Here is a 22,426-nt window from a genome sequence, read left to right as displayed (position 1 = left end):
CAATCCTCAAAGGGGCTTTACTTTCATCCTTTGTCATCTTTTCTCAGATGTTTTGTCAATGCTCTATCAATAGAGTTCCATAGGGCCAAATGAAAGCTCTCTAGAAATGTGAAGATTTGCAGTATCTGTTTATTTAAAGTCTCAGTACTGATTTTTTAATAACACAGATATTTCATAGAATTAGACTAAGTAAATTGATGAACAGGTACAAGAAAACTGAACAAGAAAAAGTTCTGCATTTTAAAAGGCAGCTAAGTATGGGAGTTTTATTATTTAAATTAAATGTCAGTACCTTCAAATTATATTAATGATTCAAAGTTCATAATGAAAAAATTGTATCAATGCGGGGGACTGATAAAGAATTCTAAAATCTTTCTAATTCACTCTACCAAATGCAATTTAAAGTTATTAAATTTCCAACACTTCACCCTCTGTATAAATCATTATTCTAGTAGAAAGTTAAACATTGAACTAGAATCTACTTTCATTGTTATGAGAAAAACATGTTGAACAAATTTACCCAAACCAACAGAGTACAAGATTTAGTGTATATTAGGAAATTCATTTCCATGCACTGGAGAATTGAAATCCAGAGACTCAGAGTGGCACTACTTCAGTAATGATAAATAAGTGACAGCTATCACCAAGATAGTGGAACTGGGGAATCAGCAATAAGAATCCATAAACCTGTAAATTAATGGAACTTGTAAACTTCTCAGTAGAAGTTTATGGGTTTCATTAAATGTTAGTAGAAATTATGTGTATGCTTTAGTAACATTTATTCATTAATCTAACAGTTTGCCATGAATGCAGAACAGGGAGAAATTATACAGAACACATACAGTCCTATTTACTTTCAAGGTTGTTACTCAGCTACTGAATAACAGAAACCCATGCTGCCAAACATTCCATTTGTTTTCATTTATTTTACTGGCATTACATAGGACAAAAAATGATCACTAGTTATGTTTCTTCTAGCATTGACTCCAACTGCTTTGCAGTTTTGAAAAAATATCTTACCAAGAGTATATGCAAGCAGAGCTGTTTGATCTTTACTGACTCTCTGTGGTTTTTCAAAAGTACTTAGAGATGTTAGGTTTAATTCAAGAAATCCTTTATGGTTCAGTGCCACTTATCTGAGGCAGAAAAGTAGGGGTATAAATTGATTTCTTAAATTGTCGATGTGAGAGCCTTATGTTCTCAGCCACCATGATTTCAAATGCCTTCAAATATCTTCAATTTCTGCATTTTCCTATACCTTATTGATACAGCACTTTTGCTGTTATAATATGTCAGTACACCTTTTAACTTCTTAACAGCCAATAATCTTTATGGGCTAACATTGCCCATTTCCATGGCAAATAGTCTGTCAGCAGCAGATGTGGAAGGTCTTGTTTACAACCTGATTACCATTGTAGAGCTCTAACTGACTGTGTATTTTGCACAGAAAAATAAATGTCAATATATTATCTGTGTATATGAGTATCCAGTCAATGATTTATTGATTATGAGCTATTCCTGCTGTTCCATCTTTCAGCCATTGAGGTGGATGTACCTAGCAGGGAAATTCAGATTGCATGAAGAACATAAATCTGAAATTCCATAACTTTTAAGTGCTTAGCAGCCAAGCAGACAAAAAGATCAACTTTTTATTGGACAATGCACAGGTAGGTTTTATTACTGTCCTTCAGTTAAATGTGAGATTTGATTTGGTTCTCTTTTCAGGATATGCAGATCTTGTCCTCATACACATATACAACTATCTGTATAAAAACTTCCGCGTATGTCTGTATATAGAAAGTATGCACACAACTACTTTTATTTCACACAAATACAGTGTCTTTCTGGTTTTATGTTGGCAAGTGATTTATTATGGTGATAAGTATTGGAGACCAGAAGCTACACAAAGAGCTCTCTATACATAAGTATTAATTATAATACTTAATACACTTAATAAGCTCTTTATATTTCTTTGTTCTTCCATGAAGTGATTATTTCCTGATCTCTCTAATGCATCTTGGTCATTCACTCAAACGTACAGTGCAATGATGCCAAGGTCAACTTTGCTCATTCAGTAATGTTTAGCCAGCTTATTAGTATCAGAAGGTCTGGAAAATGAAGTCATGAGCACTCTCTGTTATTCATCCTGGGGTAACTGGGACGTGACTGCATTTTGAAAACCTTTTGAGAAACTGAATTTGAAAACCTGTTCTGAGAAATTACCATTCTGATTAACCTGGTGGAATTGTGAGGCCAGAAACATATGAAAAATGGCTTTCTGAAAAGATCTAGAAGGTTCAGACTCAGAAAAATACATCTGCGTTTTTTTCAGAGAGGTTGCTTGTTTTACTTACATAGAACAAAACTATGAAACTTACCAAGATCTAGGTAGATCCCTGGAACAAAGGAGTTGAGAAAAAACATAAGAATAACACATCCCAGCACACTCAGGCATTTGATAAGGAGAATTTTGTCTGTTATTCTGTGCTGTTGACAGACAGACAGGAAAATAAAATTAATAACTGTGTTAAAGAAGGAGCTATCTATTATGCACAGAGTTCACAAAAGCATGTGTGAAGTGCAGACTACTAATCCTGTATTGTATACTCCTCTTCAGTATAAAATAACAGAACTACTTAAATAGTTTTTGCAAGTATGCATCTTATGCATACCTATGAAAAACAAATATGTGCCCCAGTGTATTTTAAGAGATACAAGTATCTAGCACCTGCTGTATACATTCAGTTGTGTTCAGCCACCCCCAATCACAACCTCATTTCACTAGGAGAAATGCAATTCCTACTTCAGAAGGCATTCTAAGCACTCTGTGGTTTCATGGCCCTGCACAAAATCATCCTTTTTTTCATGTGTGCTTTGAAAACCCATAAACTACCCTTGAGGTCAAATCTTTCATGCTCCCTGTACAACTCTCACAGACATGCCAAGCCCATCATCGCTATGGAGTTTCTACACCTCCGTGGCCAGCTTCTGCTTCCCTGTGCTAATCCTCTTGTGGCCTCAACTGTCAGACTCAGTGCTTCCCATTGTGTCTCTACTTCTGTGCTCTGATCTCACTTTCATCACCAACGCAGGGAATCACCTTCTCCCAGACTGAGTTCCTCCACTGTTTAGAGTTTAAAGCTCTGCTAAAATCTCTGTGCTTTTAAAAAATTGTCTCTTATGCAATGCCTTGAAAAAGGTGTAAAACTTTGTAAGAAAATCTGTTGGTTTTGCTGTGGTTTGGTATGACACCTAGGATGGGGGTCTCCCAGTCAAGGACTTGAGCTCTCAGAAACAGGTCTGGATTCATTAGTGATGCCAGTGACGTAGAGAGATTGTGACATTTACACAATTAAATCTAGGAGACATTAATCCCGCTGCAGAGTTTGCATCTCCTCAGTTTCGTCATAAAGACTTAGGTGATATGAATGTGTGCTCAGCCAAAAGAACAGGATTTATCCAAGTCGTTTATCCCTTCTTGAATAATAAAAGCAGTAATGTCACACACAGTGTAGTAAATTAGAGTCAGCACTGAGTACATTAGGAGGAGTGTAGTCTATCATCATTCATCGTCACCTTAAACAACCTATTGACACTTTCTGAACCTTTCTGGACACAGATGAAAAATTTAAGAAAACAGTGATAGATCATTTATTGATTCCTTAAGTTTTATTTTTCTAAGGAACAAAACTATAAAACCTAACAAAACCGCACTAACAACAACCTTGTCCCACTGAGAAGCCAGTCACCCTGCCCGCCAACTTTTCTGCTACCATGAGAGTTATTAAATTTCCATTAGATTCAAAGCACTATCTCTATATAAAGGCATAACTTCATTTACATGAATACTGAGAAAAACTGCCATCTACTTACTTTTTTCTGAAGTTCCTGAATATTTGTTTCCCAGTTTTTATCTTCTTGTGAAATTTGTCTGAAAGAAAATGACACCTGCTTTTTTCCAGACTGCCAAGAGTGTTGGAATAAATCCCTCTTATAATATACATCACCTCTTTCCTCTTTCTTTATGGAGTTACTCATATTACAAAGGAGTCACAGCCTTCCTACAGCCAGCATCAAAATTCCCACGAGCATTCAGTTAAGACTCCACTCTGTAACAAGCTCCACTAATACACAAACCCTTCTGTTCATGGAGAGCCACAGGCTGGGAAGGAGCTAGACTCCAGGGTATGGACCTTAGCATAGGATCTGGCTATCTGCAATATGTAGTTCCCTTAGTAGTTTCGGGAGCTGATGTGTGTCACTTTGCAGTAAAACAAGGGTCATGTGCTAACATTAACAAGTCAGAACACATATGTTTCACATTTGCATTTTATAATGAAGTTTTTTAAGATCCAAATAACTTCATTGCGTTATCAGCATAGTCAAGCCCTCCAGCAAAAAGCCTTGGGGTTTGCAGTTCAGGAGCACTGTTGTTAATGCTAATGAATTTTCACATTGCTGTAAATGTGCTGTGCTGGAGGAATCCCAATTTTCAAGATTGAATATAAAATATTTATTTATATTTCAGAAGTGTCTTCTTTAGAGCATTGTAAAGTCTAATAATCTGCTACAACCTTTTGAAAAGGAGGCAATTTTAACAGCCTTTTTTATCCTTAAGTATTAATACTGTCACTCAATTCAAAGTACACAATATCATAAAAAATAATGTAAACTATCTTATTACTGGAATAGTTTAAAAAATAATATTTACATTTTCTTGCTCATATTAACATGTTTATTAATTAAAACTAATTATTACAGTTTCACTTCAGTCAATTCATATGCGCAATATTTATCACTGCTGTTCTCAATAATCGAATTCCATGGCATAACATCTGGTTTTATAAGAATGTAAACAAAACAAGGTTATAATTTTTATTAGTCCTAGTTCATATAAACTATCAAGACAGCTAAGAATATAGGTCTCATCCCAGTGAGGATGCCTGATCAGATATTACTGAAGTTACTAGGTATGAGCCCTGGGCTGGTCGAAGCAAACAGAAATGTTACCCCTGATGTTAGCAAAGCCACACTATCATTGCTGGCTGTAGACTGAGATGAGCAGGAGCTCCTTACCAATGCAACGAATGGCCTGTGCCTGCAGCTTGTCCCCTCCGAGGATTGGAGTAGGAGAGGTGGGATATGTTTGCCCTTGCTTACCTGTGAAACGTCCTCAACTTCTTCCTCAGGAGCATCTCCAGAGTCAGCACCTTCTGCATCAAGAGGCATTTCACAGCAGTCTCCTCTCTGCTGGCTGGGTTAATGCGCTGTGCAGTCAGTCTCCAAACATAGATCTCATGTTTCAACTCTGAAAAGAAATAAAATTCCTTCAATGTATGAGACCAGAGATGCACAAAATATGTGCCATGTGCCCTGGACTCAAAGTTGTTTCCCAAAAATTTTCCACTTAGGAAGATGTTTTGTCATTTTTTTGCAGAGCTAAAGGGAATGAAAAATAAATACAAATTTTTAAAAATTTTAAATAAATTAATCACTAAGTCCTTTCTCAAAAAGAATAAGTACTGTCTTCAAATGTCTGCAAAGGCCTTCAACAAGCTTTAGGGTTAAAGTCGTAGCACATTCATTTTTCATCAGAAAATAAACTGTCAGTATACATTAATATACTGCTAGCAAGATACTAGTTCACTTTGTAGTTAGGCATTACAGCAAAAGCTCCTTCACTGCATTCAGAAAAGACAGCATGCTTGTATGTTCATACAAGCAATTTTATCGATGTAAGGCAAAAGTGAAATTTGGCAGTGTCTAAAGGAATATTGTTTAATAATATTTTATTGGTTTCCTAAGAGGATCTAATTCTTCGGCACTGAAAATATGCGTTAACACAGCTACCATCACCTTTGTGCTGACCTGGATGGTATCTGATCCTGGGTAAGTTCAGGTAGACTGATTAACACTTTGAAATCAGACTCCAAAATCTTGTTAGGATTTTCAGTCCTTTTTGATTATTTTTTTTCACAGAATGGTCAAAAAACATGCATTCATGTTCAAAAGGATGTTAAACTGGGCAGGCTGAAAAAAAGCTTTAAATTTTACAGGAAATCACTAAAGAAACAAAAGCAGAATACTCATTCAGAAACTGTCTGCACAAGTGCTTCCTGTTGAAGCAAGAAGATGTTTCCTCACCCTTCTTTTCTATTCCACTCAAATTTCATGTTGTTGAAGACAATGTGTCAAGAATTCAAGGCTTTATATTTTAAGATCCCTATTCAATCAGCAAATTGCTGTTATCCTAAAATATCACAGAATCAAGCAGGTTGGGAGAGACCTCTGAGATCATCAAGTCCAACACCTCTGTGGTTACTAGACCATGGCACTAAGTGCCACATCCAGTCTTATCTTAGAAACCTCCAGGGACAGTGAATCCACCACTTCCCTGGGCAGCCCATTCCAATGGCTGATTACTCTGTCTCTAAGAAATTTTTCCTAATGTTCAACCTAAACCTCCCCTGGCACAGCTTAAGACCATGCCCTCTTTTCCTACTGCTGGTTGACTGGGAGAAGATGGATGTGGAATTCATGTAAACAAACTATATGTGTTATTTATAAAAAAAATAAAAGACAAATTTAAACATGTTTTGATGTAGGCAGTGATGTTAATATTTTCTGATGCAAATCCTTAGTGGTTCATGGTATCTGTTATCAAAACGAGTACTAAATATGTTTAATTCCCACCTTCATGACTAAGTATTTATAATGATAATACAGAGTGAATGATGTAAAGATTGACCATGAGAAGGAATTATACCTGACAGAGCTCAAACATTTGAAAGCAAAAGTGTGTCCAGAGTCTGCATAGTTGAAAAAAAAAAAAAGGTATCTGAACAAGAATTAACTTACATTTTGTATGGTACGTGTCTATAGATGAGCACACATCAGTCAAAGAGGTAATGTTTGCCTAAGTTTTACAGTGCAAGAGCAGAAATATAAATTCACACTATTGAAAACCCAATGACTATCCTAGGTTATTAAACAACTACTGCTCAGCTTCTTCCCAGAAGAGATTAATAGCTGAACCACAGATATCAAAAAGGTACAGAATCTACCACTTTCCTTCATAATATGTTTGGTGATCCTTGACAGGAGCATAATCTGACACAAAATTATATTAAAACATGGATAGGTCCTGCTTATCAAAGGATCTATGTCACTTTGTGTGGAGATGCTCTCCTGTCATCATTTACTTTTGCATCAACATTTGTGACACACACAAATATATAAGCAGTAATTTTCCACTCTCTCCCAAAGGAAAAAAAAGTCCTTTCTGTACCTCTTTCTTATGTTGTTTTTGAGTCAGTTGGACTATAGCTTTGAAACTGTCCTCAGTCCAAGAGAAAAAGTGTAGTTTTGTCTTTTTCTCTGTCAAACACTCATGAAGCATGATCATCCAGTTTGCTATTCTGCTTCCCTATAGCTTGTCTTTGCTGCAACAACTTTTCTGATGACATCTGTTCATCCTGCCATAGCATTTCTCCCCATCCTTTCCAAGTGAAATTTCACCAAGGGTTTTGCTGATAAAAGGAAGTTGAGTCATTCACCATCTAACTGAGGTGCAAATCCCCAACAATTATTTTCACACAAAGTATCTTTATCTTCTCTCCTTTAGAAAGAGGCAGCTATCATCACTGTATCTGTGCCACAAAAATCAGATGGGGTGGAAAGCAGCATGACTTGGCATTGGAAATTCCTGTTCCACATCTGAAGTGCCCTGGGGCTAATCTCTAAATTGAGCGACATCGGCCTGGTGCTTCCTGGTCTGTGTTAAAAACTATACTTGTGGCATATATACATGGCTTTGATCATGCCTTTATGTACACTATGCTTGATTTTTTAGTCATTAGTTTTCTAAACATTCCAAGGATGTGAACAACTGACCTGCCGTGGAATTTACTTCAGCGCAGACTATACTTTGAAAATGAGAACAGTTGATACATCTTTTATGCTACAATTCCTGTTGCAGTAATAATTTGTGAAGAGATTTTCTAGGTCATTCCATGGAATGTTTCTCATATTTCTCTTTCATGCATACTCTTATTGTAATAGCTCATTGTGGCATCAGGTGATACATATTTATTAGCAGTAGTTTTTGATTTGAAGGAAATATAATGCAGGACCTTGAAGTTAGCATCAACACTGAACATGGATAAAATCCTCTGAGTCCTCTTGCTATACTTTTCCCATTTTATGTCTGCAAAACCACTTAGGCAGCAACCCCCAGAGTTTTGGAACATCTGATTTTTTATGACATACTATGTTACACATGGACAAGGGCCTAATGTAGCTACAGAGTCTTATCAATCACTTTGAAATTATGGCCAAAACAGCACAAGGGCAGTATTTGGTTGCCACTGAATAGGAAGGTCTCACACCCTGTTTATCCATGTCCATAAGTTCCTGTACTCTCCTTGTATGAGAACTAATCATAGAATCATAGAATCAACGGGGTTGGAAAAGACCTCCGAGATCTACATGGTCATGTTAAGGGTGAGCTCTCTTCACTTGTCCAGCAAACCCAGTCTGCAGTATTTTCACAGGGTTAGCTTTATGGTGGAACAGCCTACTATCAAATTTATCCTACCTCTGCTAGGTCTGTTGCTAGTAACTGAAATGGTACATGTGTAGCATGGAACTTTATCATTAGAGCAGCTAAATTAACTGCAATTGCAGTAGCAGTAGTCAAAGTCATAGAAGCAAAGCTAAGTTTAGTATGAAGTGATTAGAGTACAAGAAGACAGGAGAGATGCAGCTCAGTCAGCACACTCAGCCCATTATGATACTAAAATCTTTGCAAATATGTTACATTCATAAAGCTCACAGAGCACCACAGCAATATACCTAGCATTATTATTTCACAAAAATTATCTTTTATTCTTTTTCTGTCTCTTTTTTTTCCCACAGAAAATCCGTTTACAACTAGAAAATAATATTTTTTGGCTTAGTTCTAGGATCAAATAAAGGATCATCAGACATGTAAACTCTATGCTGCAAATCCGTTCTGGTTTTGTCATTTAACATATTTTGCCATGGAGACCACAAATATGACATCTTGAATCCATTGAAATTAATGGAATTTGAGCTGCTTATCTGGACTATGACATTTTAGAAAATATTTTCTGCATTTTCAAAAATATTAAATTTAATTTAAAAACGCATATTATTTCTGAAGTCTGACAATCAAAAGTCAGATTTATTTTCACTCGAGTAATCACACATTCCCTCCCACCTGACTGCCAATAACAAAGAAGACATCCTCAAAAACTGAGTGTAATTAATTTCTAATCTCAGAATCTGAAAAGGCCAGTTTTGTTAATTGAATATACTCAGAAGAGCATGACCAACCTTGATGAGATGATAAGAATTATCATTAAACAGCAAGTTTTAACTTGCACGTGCAATAAATACATTAAGTATCCTTTTGCAAGCAACAGAAGTTTACACTGCTGGGTTGTGACTAACAACATGCTAAGCATGTTCCTCTAAATGTTTTGGTTAGTTTTTTTCTCCACATGCTACTGTAGCTTAACTATTTTCAGTAAAGCAATTATTTTTCTTAGATAACTTCTCAGAATAAGAATATTTCTGTTTAAATGTTAACTGCAAAGCAAATTAAGCATCATGAATTCTAGTTTAATCTAGTAATATCTATAACATTTAGTAATTTTTAAATCCCTGATATTATGTAATCAATCCTCTAAGCATTATTAGACTGTAAGTAAGTGTCATTTCCATTTTAAAAGTGCGGAAACTAAATCCAAAAGGTGAAACCCAAGAGTAGAAAAAATTCACCTCGAGGGATATTTCAGCTCAATACCTCATGCCTCTCTTCTAGAGGCAGCACCCCTCAACAGACACAAGAGTAAGGCTCTAATTTGGGGAGAAGGGCAAGGGGGGGAGGCAGCGAAAAATCCTGAACTGAAATGTTCTTCTCTTTATTCCTTTGCATAGTCCAGTTCATCAATAGTGGATAAAGGTAAGCAGAGCATAAACATTGCAAGGACTTCAAAACTACAACAAAACATGCTTTGCCTTATTTAGCTAAATACTTGCAATGGAATGCAAGAAATCTGCACAGTGGTGCATAAAGCAATACAGGACATTTGTTTAAGCTTTTCAATTCAGTTCAACAGCTGGGGCCCCATGTGATAATGAAGGTATCTAGTGCCAGCTCTGTTACCCAGCATGGGATTGCATCCATTGCACAGGAGTTACAGGGTACCCTCACCTCTGCAGCAGAGCAGTTGGAGCCTGGGCAGAAAATTGCAAAGCTTAGAGGGTGCCACACACCTAAGTCAGCTCCCAGGAGTCATCCTCTGGGCAAGCTGGGGCAGGCTGCAGCAGGCCCAGGATTAGACTTTTCAGAAAGCTGCCATACAGCAAGTATCCTTCTCCTTCAAAAAACAACTGGAGTTTTATCCACACTGTGCTTTGAGTTTCCCTCTGTAATTTTATCTGCTGAAAGAAGGTACAACAAGGCCTACCCTTGCATCTTATGAGGGAATAGTCAATTTAACGCGTCTATGATGGTCACATAAGACTCAGATGGAATAATCCACAGATATTAAAGAGGGCTAGATTTCTCATAACATTCCAGGATGGTTGATAAGACACACATTGATTTTGTCCCTGAACGACAGGTGGGATCTCCCTCTCTCAGGGGATACAGGCTCTGTTTTCATCTCCGAGTAAATCAGATTGACAGCCACAAACTTACGTCAGTCCTTGTGGTTTTGTCCCTTACTTTCATCTACTGCAATTCCCTGTTTTTTAACAGCAGGAATCTGAATGTATTTAGGTTCCATGTGTGCTCATTAGCACTTGCTTAATGTGCTCACAGTGCTCTGTTCTGTTACACTGAGAATGGCACAGGGTCATGGGAAGTCAAGAGTCAAGTATTTTGAGCATTCATTTATCTAAAATTCCACTGCGGTTTGTTTCAGAAAATTTTCCTCAGGTGTGAAATCTAGAAATATAATTCTGGTTTACTCACTATCAAAAGATTTTAATTCAGACTGCCAGACTTCAGAATGAAAATCAATTTTGCTGATATTTTCCATTAAAGTACAAGTCTCAATTTAAAAAAATCTCCAATTCACTATACTCTGCTCAAAAGTCAATAGATACATTCCAGTTATAAAACATTTCCACAAATCATGACTACTACTGATGTCTTTTCAATACCAGGAAAAGCAGAAGTGGTGCCAGATGGTATTAGTGAGAAAAAGAATCATGAAAAGATACAGCCACAAGAGGACAACTCTCTTTTAGATTATTCCAAAAGATAGTGCCTCCTCTAATGCTTTTAATAGGACAAAGTGAGGAGCAAAATAATGAAGCACACTTAAGAGTCGTAGTAACTTTCATCAATGGTTTAAATGTAAAAATGGTGACTAATATGTTCAACACATTTTGATAAATAAAAATGGCAGGAGTAATTAATAATCTGTCAAGATTACACTTGTATTTCAAACATCATCCCAGTGAAAGCTTTCTACAACAAAGAGATACAGACCTAGTGTTAAACAAAAGAGTTCTTTTAAGCTCTGTATATTAGAAAGATCTTATGAACTTTGGAGCCATCATAATAAAGTGAAAAAATTTGTCATTGCTTCGCCAAAACACTGTTAGTGGGAAGGCTGGGTCTTTCCAACCGGTGTATATCTGTATAATTGTTTCACAATTGAGGTTCCTGTACAAAAACAGAGGGCCATAAGTGCTGTAAAAGAAACAGGAGGTATCACTATCTAATTTTTTACCTCCCGTCAGTGATTTTTCTGTACTTGTTCCTTCCATGAAAAATGTGTGTAATAAATTGTGAAGTGCTGCTCTGTTGATTCAAAATGACACTATATTATACTTTCTTTCTGCATAAGACAGGTAAAGTAATATTCCAGCTGCCTTCCTGTGATGGCTACATTATTGATGCACTAAGCAAATAGTATGAGATTGTCATATCCCCCTTGTTCTGCAATGTCAGAATACTATTTTTATCATCTGAAGACAAAAAAAGACAGATCAATGTTTTTCTCTTTCCAAGGGAAATACTCCATTAGCTCTAAAGCAATTCAAAGAATATATATAGGAATTTAAGCATAAAATTATCTAAAATATTTAAAATATAGAAAGTTTCAATGTGTGGCAAGTAAAAAACTACGCCTATTTTCATCATTGAGAGAGCTATTGAAGGTGCAAATAATAAAAGACAGCTTTTAGTTTACATTTTCGAACATAAAGGCATGGCCCTGGCAGATCCTGATGTGTTATCCAAAAAGGAGTATAGACTGCCTAGTTCCTTTGAGACTTAAAGTCTTACAGTCCTTTCAAATTAAAGACACAATATGTGCCAGAAAGTTGTTATATTAGATACCAATATAATTAATAAGAAACATAAATCTTTTAGTTTAGCAGGCTAACATCCACAGTAGGAGAGTGAGAATGTTAACTATTCGCTAATAATTGTTAATATATACAACTGGATTGCAGAGAAGGGGGGGGGGGAAGTCAAAAAAAACCAGCCCACATTTTACTTCCATATAATTCTCCAAAATTTAAAAATGCTTCTCTTGTATTCCAATGAAATTAGCACCCTGAGCAAAGACATCAGAGTGCAGTGCATATTGCAAAACTGCCACTCAGATTGAGCTGAATGCTTGAAAACATCTTGAAATATTCCTTTCTTTGGACGTTATTCTCTTCAAAATCTGCTTGCTGGTTTCCTCACTTGAACCAGCTTCCAAGTGAGTACAGCCCACTACTTTCAACATCACATTAAATACCAATAATGTTTTACTGGCTGTTATTAAAGTACCTACATAGGTACAGACACACCTCAGGACTGAGATTTGTCAACGTACTTAATTCAGCTACATAATTGATATACGTCTCACTGATTCCAGATGGTCCCTGCAGTTACAAATATGTAACTAACTAAAAGAGGACTAAGGACTGTTCTCTGCCCCCGAGCAGCACATGTACTGATGCTACATAACACCTTATTCTGGGTTCTCTCTGTGTCCCTGCAGTGTTTTTGTGGCCCTGGACATTACCATTCTTTTATGTGGGCTTTTTTCAGTTCAGAGTGTCTGAAGCAGTATTGGGTTTTCTTGCAAGTCACCACAGTAGTTCTTCCCCAGCAGTAAACCTAAAGGTTTCACATCACACTGCAGGGTATAGTGTGAGGACATAGCATGCACCACCACTGCTAGAGAATGCAGAGGCCACCCAGATACCCTATTCCCTAAGATAACAACAAAGCTCTTAACTCATTAACTAGAGCCACCTGTCCCAGAGAACCATTCCCCCAGGCAGGCACAGCAGAGCTATGACAGGCAAGAGAGTTCACAAGGACAAAATAATAATGACTGGGGCTATACCACCTGTATACCAGGCTATAGCACTGAGCTATACCATCTCTTCAGCTACAACTACAGTTGATGATGCCCGTGCTTGATCAATCACCTGCAGCACAAAGCACTACAGCAGACATTTGTGATCACTATGGCACACAGAGGGGAAAACTCACCAGACATTATTGTTAAATGAGTTTTTCAGTTTTGCCTTTTTTCTCTCCTGACCATCCTCTTAGCTCTGCCGCTGTTCGCACAGATTCCCACAAAATGAGTCCTGATGCAAGCAGTACATATTTTAAATTCAGGAACAATGCCTGGACATCTTTCAGGCAGCAGAGTCCTGTCAATCGAACAACTGGCAACCCTTAATTATCATTGCCCTACTTCTTTCCTCTTCTAGATTTCTACATTTTCAGTGCATTTGGTACTTCTTTTTTCCCTTCCTCCTCTCCCTTTTCTTCTCTTTGAGAAGCATCTGTAAGGCTCCACATGGAAGAAAGAAAAAGATTTGCTCACTCATCTGGTTACCACATTTCACGTTGTGAGAAACAGCACTTTGTTTTTCACACATTAAGCACTTTACACATGACTATGATTAATTAGGAAGTTCCTTCTGTTGTTGGCTTTACATGCTGACTCTCATACTACCATCAGTATTTTCCCAGCTGCTGCAGACCATGAGCTACACCAGGGAGAATAATGTGCCCCCCCCCTCTCTTGGCATCACCACTCCTGCTTCAAGGGTGGATCTCTCTTTCAGCCAGCAAAACAATAGGAAACAAGAGCAAGCAACAGAGGAGAAATGGGGAGCTGGTGCCAAAGAAGTTGTTGTGTTAGGAGAAAACTCTTCCTCTTTGGCAAAAATGTCAATAATAATACTTGTCACTAGACCATGTGCCACCCACTCTCCTGGGGATAGCGACCTTCCCAAACACTGAGGTCCACATCTCCACAGCTTAATAGCAGAGACATAACAGTGTATTGTTATGCTTTCCAGGAACTAAATAATGTATTGTTAACCCTTAAGGGAACAAAAAACTTTGGTTTCAGGTTTTCAGAGGGAGAGTGGGAACAGTAAGCTTAATTCCTCTCAGACTCATATATTATTATTTCCGCTTACATATCCTTTGGGGAAAGTGTAGATATATATACTTTTTAAACCTTCTCAGCTTACTCTTCTAACCCTAGCACCTTTTCCTGAATCACATAGAATAAGGAGCAAATTTGTCACCTGAAAGACACGCTCAAAAAAGTCCTCAAAATATCCCTTCATTCTTAAAAAACATCAGATTTTGTCTCTCATGGCTGAGTTCTTCAGATTCTTTTTTTTCCTTTGTAATATGCCCTGCTTAAAGCCACTGCAGGCAGATAGTGGTTTCTGGGGAATAAACATGCATTTTTACTGCTGCAGACGTGCTCCAGTTCAGTCTGGAAGCCAAAAGAGACACTGGTAACGTGCAGCATTGAAATTAAGCTAACAATGTATATTCAGAATATGAGCATTGTCTGTTTTTAAAATTAGTGCTAATCCATTCTCAACAATCTGTGTAGCCTAAAGCAACAGAAAAAACCTTAAAGCACATGGCTCACATGGGAAAAAAAACTGTGGAAAGTAATATACTAGTTAAATTTCACATATCTTGTTTAATTGCTGATTGGGGGCAGGGTGAGAGAAGGCTACTGTTTAGTTGATTAAAACAGCTGCTTCAAACGAGCCATTTGAAGTTATCACAGAACCATTGCAACCTGAGATGAAAGGACCCCTGAAAGCAACTTAGAAACCATTCGGCAAATCCAAACCATGACAGCTATCTCCTAATGGAGCTCTGTTGGTCTCTTTCTCTTCCCCTTTCACAGAAATTTTCAATAGAAAGAGTGGCTCTTCAGCATTTGCTCTAATTGAACAGCTACCGATTAGGGTTGCAGCAAAGGACAAGCAGCTGATTATAAGAACACATGGTACACTGATTAGGAGACTGCTATATCTGAACAGACTAAGCTGCAAATAAAAAAGATACCAAGAAATTAAATGAGGGAAATATGCTAACCAGTGTTTCACTGGCAAAAATACCATGTTATTGAATAAAGCGTACTATTCAAATTAATCTAAAAAATGCAGACTTTATTTCTTAAAAATCCAAAACATAAGCTTTAAAAGTTTATAGCCAAAAGCAAAAAGTAACAATTCTATTTTCTAAAATATATATTCACAGAATAATGCTATTATGTGAGGATCAACCATTAGACTTGGCAGAAATAATTTTCTTGCTCCTTAGGTATTACTTATCTCGAGACACCTTGCAAGCTAGTACTTTTAAAGATAGTGTAAGTATATAATAGCTCTAGTTATTCATGGAAATGTTCATGAAGCCATGACTTTTATAGAAAATAAGAAATTAATAAAAGTAGATTAATTTTTTTAAAATAAGAATGCTGGGAAGTTATAAAAAAATGCTGAATACCAAGAACTTAATAATGCGTTTCCAGGCAATGAAGAAAAGTAATAATTTTATATAATGATGCATAATTGCACAGGATTTTATCTGGGAATTTGCAAAGGTTCCTCTCCTTCCCAAGAAAAAGATTCTCCTGAATTCTCTTAGAAAACAGTTAGGTAGTATAACCCCTAGAACACCTCAAAAACGTTTTGGATCTTAATACTGAGAAAGACTCTGGCCCCTAGATATACAGGTAAGCTGAGAGCACTTTGTGCTGAATGGGTGCTGAAGTCCCTCAAAATAAAATGTCTTCACAAGAAATTCCTAAGCAGTGAAATCTCTTCTCTGACCTTTTTATGAGAACAGGTTCAAGAGATATGGTATAATCCACTACAGAGAGGACTGTCACTTCTGCCTTTTTAATACAGTCTTAATCCTAAAGCATATTTTCCCTGGAACAAGGCAAGGCACTATAAGTGGTACTCATTTTGCCTAAATGAGTTACCTATCATGAAGGTCTCTGACACCCAGAGTTGGTCACCTTGGACTCTCCTTATACTTGAAAGAAGTAGGCTTTTGGGGGCTGCAATATAACTATTCTATCACACACAGCTACATTAGTTTTTAAGAGCACTTTTTCTCCACAGATTACAAATGAAGCCAAGACAGATCAACCCTATATAAAAGTTGCCCTCCCCATGCTAAAGAGATGCCACAGACCCAGGTTCAGAGATGTCATACGGCACATTAAAACATCTGTTGCATGGTCAATGGAGGCCTGAGTCCTAAGTCTTCTGCAGTCAAAAGTAAAAAAAGCATCAATCCCATGGAAGAAACTGTTATACTCTACTATCCTTGCACAATGATTGCTAAGAAATTATACTTAGTGAATTACTTCTTACCTCAAAAAGACATTGGGAACATTTTGGAGTTATTATTAAACTTCGTCACTGAAAGAGAAGCCCTAGAACAATGATGAAAACTTCAAAATGACTGAATAGAAAGACATAAAAGCATGAAGACAAAAAGGGACCGACACAGGCAACAGTCATTGAAACTCCTTTAACAGCTTCAGAGACTACTGAGGTGCAGAACATAAAAAGACATAGATTAGTTCTCCTGAATTGTAGAAATTATGCACCAGGGAAACTTAGGATTGGAAGAGCCACGGAGGCAAGCTGGAAAGAATTTGGAAAGTTCTACTTTGATGAAATGTCTTTCACTGAACATAAATCAGGGAAAAAACTGCTGAAAAATCCAATGGAGGAAAACCAGCAGCAGGGGAATGCATCAGTGCCTGTCACAAGGGAAACTTGGGTTATTTCTAAAGCTGTGTTGTGAACTCAGCACCTTGAGCAGATGTTTTATGATGCAATACAGAACATTCTGGTATTCAAGCCTATGGCTATAATAAATGATGCAAAATATCCATGGAAATTTTGAAATATATTTAATAATTCATGTCAAAGCCTCAATTTGAGCACCAGAAAAGCATCAATTTCTAAAAATCAGAAAATATCACCACTGAAAATAAAAACTTATTAGTTGAAAAATTAATGTTCAGAGACTGAAGGAGAATGGGTACTTCCATTTGAAGACTGCATTGTGTTCAGTTTCCATTTAGTACATATTAGGTGTAACAATAATAACTTTTTTTCACGCTCACACTTACCAACAATTTCACTTGGCTCCTTATTGTAAAGTTTTTTGTTCCAATAAAGAAGTCTGAGAAAAGGAAAGGAGACCAGAACAACAAGGCAGATACCCACAAACATATGCCCCGTGAAGGCTGCAAAATCCAAACCCTGAAAATAAAAATGAAAAACTAAATTAAAAATCACTTATTTTTCTATATTACCTGCAGGGAAAACTAATCAGCTATATGTACTTTAGCAATCAAAAATAAATATAAAGCAATAAAGTAAGTTCCAAGTACAGTATCTGCTGTATTTCATCTGTTTTGAGGAGACAAGCCATATAATTCACAGGACTAAAACAAAACATTACAAGTTATTCTGAAACACATTCAGTGTTCCTGACTCAGATAGTAAAAATAAACCCAAACTGAATCATTAACTTTCATTTCTCACTTAAATCACTGAAAATTAATTTTAAATCACACTAACTCTGAAACAGTTACATTTTAATGACCTGGTTTTGTGGTAAAGTGTTGACAATAATTCTATCAATTATATTTTAACAATAATTCTATCTGAACCATTCTTCTACAATAAAAATATATGTCAATATTCTGTTTCTTTTTCCACCTTGTCAGTAAATCAACACACTTCTAAAGATTTTGCACAATGGAACCCTTTAATGATAGGGGTTCTCAAAAAGATTAAGCTGAACATATTATAAAGCTAGTGCTTTCAAACAATAAGAATGAATACTGACAACTCGCCCTAAAACTTGGAAGTTATCCGTGCTTTGAGCAGAACATTGGACTAGATGAACTCTAGGGTACCTTTCAACTGAACTATTCCGTTGTTCCATATAAAACACACTGTAATGGATCAGGGTTAGCCTTTGGGCTGGGATTCTCTGTAGTCATGGCTTCCCTGCCCAAGAGCAGTTATCCATGAAGCTCCAAGGGAGATCACTTCCAAGTACTCTGGTAGTAAGGAACTATCTTACATTCACAGAGCAGAGGTTGTCTGAACCACTGATCCCAACAGAGCAGCTCTGTGGCACATGTCAGAAAGCATAGTCCAAGGCCTGGATAGCTCAGGTTGCCCAAACTGAATTTTCAGAACATCTACTGATTTCACAGAAACTCTAGAAACTTAGTGTGTCTCCCTGTGACACACCTCTGTCTTTATTGTCCATTGCTTTTTCACTATGAGCTCCCTATAGATCCTTCCGTAATTCCAATGTATATTAAAAACAGTTTCTTTTGCAGCATCAGCTGATACTACCTCCATTGTGTTAAGACTATTGGGAACTTACTACCTTAAATGTGTGTTCTTCTATATTGTCTCCTACCAAAAGAATTTTTGTGGAAATTTCCTAGCTGAAATGTCTCTGGTCCAAAAAAGGGAAAAAAAAGTTTCTCTATTGTACCACAAGGCATAATAAAAAGACACATGACACGAGAAACTGATTACAGTCGTAAAGAACTTTCATAGCCAGATAAAGATTGGTGCTCTTTGGCAAAAAAAATCCATAGCTTGCAGACAGTTAAATAAATCTCAAACCATAAATATGCAGACCTAGGGTTAGAATTTGATCCTATTTAAAATACAGATTTAAGCTTCATGAGCTAAAGAAAGTCATCCTTAGTTGCTATATAATAGATTCCTTGACTCTTCTACTCTCTAGACACTAAAAGGTGAAACTGTACATCTGCTCATTTGCTGGCCTTTTTCTATAACTCACTACAGCCATTGCTTTTATGGAAGCAGAAGGAAGACCCTTCAGGAATTGGAATGAGATTATTTTAAGAATTGGACAGACGACTGTGACACCACAACGGAAAATAATGTACCTTCATTCGGTTTGCCTACATAATAGGTCAGCTAGTAAGGTGTCTGACATCTCTGTAAGATAGATTTTACAAGTCAATTTTTATAAATGCTTGGAAAGATTGGCCTCTGGGCATCAAGTCAAGATTCAGAGCTACAGAAGACATTTCTGTGAGGGATGAAATCAACATTCATAACTCTAGGAAATTTACAAATAACAATAAATAACAAAAAGAAATCCTGCAAAGGCTCAGTGTTTGTAAGACCTGCCCCCAAAGTATATCTCCCATGTTTATTTCCTTAATTAAAATCATTTAACATTGACAATAAATGTACTTTTTATATGAGTTGCATCTAAGATTATAGCCAAAAAGAAAGATCAGAAAATTTTGGCCAGAAAAATAAGAATCTTAAAAGCAAGGTGAATTAGCCTTGGTTCAGAAATTTCTCAACTATCGACAATGTGCCATTAAACAGTTCAGAAAATATGCAAAAATTAGCATTCAGTTTTATATGTCTCTAAAGTGGCATAAAGAGAGGTAGGAAACTGAAGGGAATTAAGCTGTAAAAATACTGAAGCTACACCAGGCAAAATAATAATGCCTAAATCTGACTGGAGAAAAAAATTATCCTGTGAAAGAAAAAATGACTGGGAAACTGGCTGAGGAGCAATAAAGTAATTAGGAGTGGTCAGAATATGCTCAATACAGAATTACCGGAATGAGGAAAATTATTTTTGCACTCAAATTAGTCTTATTAAAAAAAAAACAAAAACAGTGAAGATGAAGCTTATCATAAGTTGGCAGCAATGCGCCCACATCATGAAGAAGCCAGTTATGGGGCCAGGTATGATAGTAGAAATTCTCTGTGAAGATACACAGGCTTAAAGATACAAGCTAAAGCAGGAAATAAAACCCATAAATAGGAACCCAAAGAATTCTTGGTAACTCTCAAGTTTAAATATGTGGTGTCTCCATCACATGTTAAAGGACCTTGAATTTAAGGAAGTGGCCCATTGCAAAGAAATGCAGATATAGAAATTCACTTGCCTTTACTTTTTTGTTATCACACCAACTTCAGAGAAAAATAAAACAAAACTGTGCTTTGTTACTGCAATGCCACAATGCAGAAGCTTCTGAAAAAATACAGCACAAGAAATGTGTCACTTGAAATCCACAAAACTAATTTCTTGATTAAGAAAATCACATTAACCTAGAAGGTAAACTAAAATGCTGAAGTTAGGAAGGAAGTCTCAGATCCGACTGATAGTTGAAAGAATTGGAATGAGATAGAGATCAAATACTCCTAAAAAAAATCAGGATTAGCACAGCTTTATGACAAAAGAACTGACGTAGATAAGCCTTAAAAGTGATTTGCAGACATGAACACAAGAGGAAAAAAATGTCTACTAGATTTTTTGGCATCATATCCGAGGGCTTATACTAACTTTTCAAAGAGAGTAGCTGGGCTGAGATTCAGGATTTTGTTAAACTTCATAATATCACCCCATTGATCTTTCTTATCTCTGAGATCCCTGAGGAAATAGAAAACATGCTACCCTGCTCTTTCCAATTCAGCCGAAACAAATAGTTTTGTAACATGAGTGTGCTTATTTCAGAAAAGGGCTTGCATTACTGCATTGCCTGTGATAATCCAAGACTGGAGTTAATTCTCTTCCCATCCCTTGCTCCCGGCTTTCATCTCTGTTATTCATCTCTCCTTGTATTGATCCACAAGAGACAGTGAGTGAAAATGAATCCTGATGATCACTAGCCTTGGACAACTGACACCCTGTAGCCATGAGGAGGCTGAGGACTACCAAGTGCACTACTTTTTATGGCTGATACTTTTTAAGGCTTACAGTGAAATACAGATAACTGCCTACCCTGATGCTTTGGGCTGGGTGTTTAGCACCAGCTTCTCTGCAGCACAGAGAATGTGCTTTCAGGGAAAAAGAAGGCCAATTTCACACCAGACATGGTAGCTAGTAGCCAACTGGCAACCTCTTGGAGAACTTTAAGAGGCTAAAGGGTTTTCACTGCACCACAGATGCAAATGATGCAGTAAAGGATACTAAGATGGTGGTAGCTTTATCAGTTGCTCCTGTTCCCCTTTCCAAACCCCAGGAAGGGCATGCAACATTTCCACAGAGCCTACGTTCATACCCTTTGTGGTTGTTAATAGCACATTTTGTACCTCCAGAGTCCTCTCCACTGCTGGGGCCAGGATTCAGCATTGTAAAAACACACTAAAGTGCTCTACATGTCTGCTGCATACAACAAAATGTCATTTTCACAAAGATTTTCTTTTCCTGCACAGTAGACTGGAATAGAATTGACATGCACAATAGGCAAGAAATATTTTTCTTCCGGGAGATTTCAATCTATCAGATAAATACAAAACATGCTTTAAATGTCCCTTACTTGAGGCTATGCTGATTGCATCAAATATCTCCTGTTCCCCAGCAGATAGAAAATCTAAAGATTTTGTTTTAGCAAGACAACAGCCTAAAGGTTCCACTGCCTAGAGATTCAGAGTTGAAACAAAGCGGGCATCTTTCCTTGGTTTATAGTTTAAAATGCAAAGTCAAATATATCAATTTCATATTAGGAGGAAGTATCATACTGTTTTTCTAAAAGGTTAGCTTTAATCAAAATGCTCTTGATTATTATTTTTTATTGCTTTTGGAGATGTGAAGTTAAATTCTAGTCATTCAGACCCTTCCAGAAGAAAACTGCCATTTTAGAGCAAAAATTATAGTTGGGTGCAGCAGTTCAGGGAGCAGCAAAATCTGTGCTTCTAGCCACAGTGCCCTTTACTTAGTATTCTAAAACTAATAAAATGAGGAAGAGCAATTTCTACACTGGTTTAAACAACCCTTCCAGCTGAGTGACTGAGATCTACATTGTCTTGGGGGAGCCACTCATGGTGTCACTAAGTCAGAAATCACTTAGCGTCTAACCCAGCTACATGAGGATAATGTTTATCTGAGACACTGATGAACCTCCTTTTTTGTTTTACATTATACTCTTTAATGATTACTACATGCAGAAATGGGAAAAAATCTGAAATCAGATGTACACCCATAAATTTTATTTCATGTACTTTACTTACGACTTAATTTTATTTTTTTTTTGAGAAAAGGGATCACTGAAATATT

The 22,426-nt window shown here is 36.8% G+C and overlaps 1 protein-coding gene across 2 annotated transcripts in view; it reads right to left on the bottom strand.

The window, feature by feature from the left end:
- OCA2 (OCA2 melanosomal transmembrane protein) overlaps positions 1–22,426 on the bottom strand; it is a 201,691-nt gene that overhangs the window by 85,915 nt on the left and 93,350 nt on the right. For both annotated transcript variants that reach the window (XM_064646226.1, XM_064646227.1), the window contains 4 exons: positions 17,475–17,607; positions 5,161–5,308; positions 3,874–3,931; positions 2,379–2,487 (listed from right to left, as the gene is read on the bottom strand). In XM_064646226.1, coding sequence (XP_064502296.1) covers positions 2,379–2,487; positions 3,874–3,931; positions 5,161–5,308; positions 17,475–17,607 — 448 coding nt within the window. The remainder of the gene's footprint in view (positions 1–2,378; positions 2,488–3,873; positions 3,932–5,160; positions 5,309–17,474; positions 17,608–22,426) is intronic.

The sequence above is a fragment of the Pseudopipra pipra genome, chromosome 2 (assembly GCF_036250125.1).
Source record: "Pseudopipra pipra isolate bDixPip1 chromosome 2, bDixPip1.hap1, whole genome shotgun sequence".
In the NCBI taxonomy this organism is placed as follows: domain Eukaryota; kingdom Metazoa; phylum Chordata; class Aves; order Passeriformes; family Pipridae; genus Pseudopipra; species Pseudopipra pipra.
The sequence above is the reverse complement of the archived record's forward strand: the minus strand, read 5'-3'. Positions and strand labels throughout refer to the sequence as shown.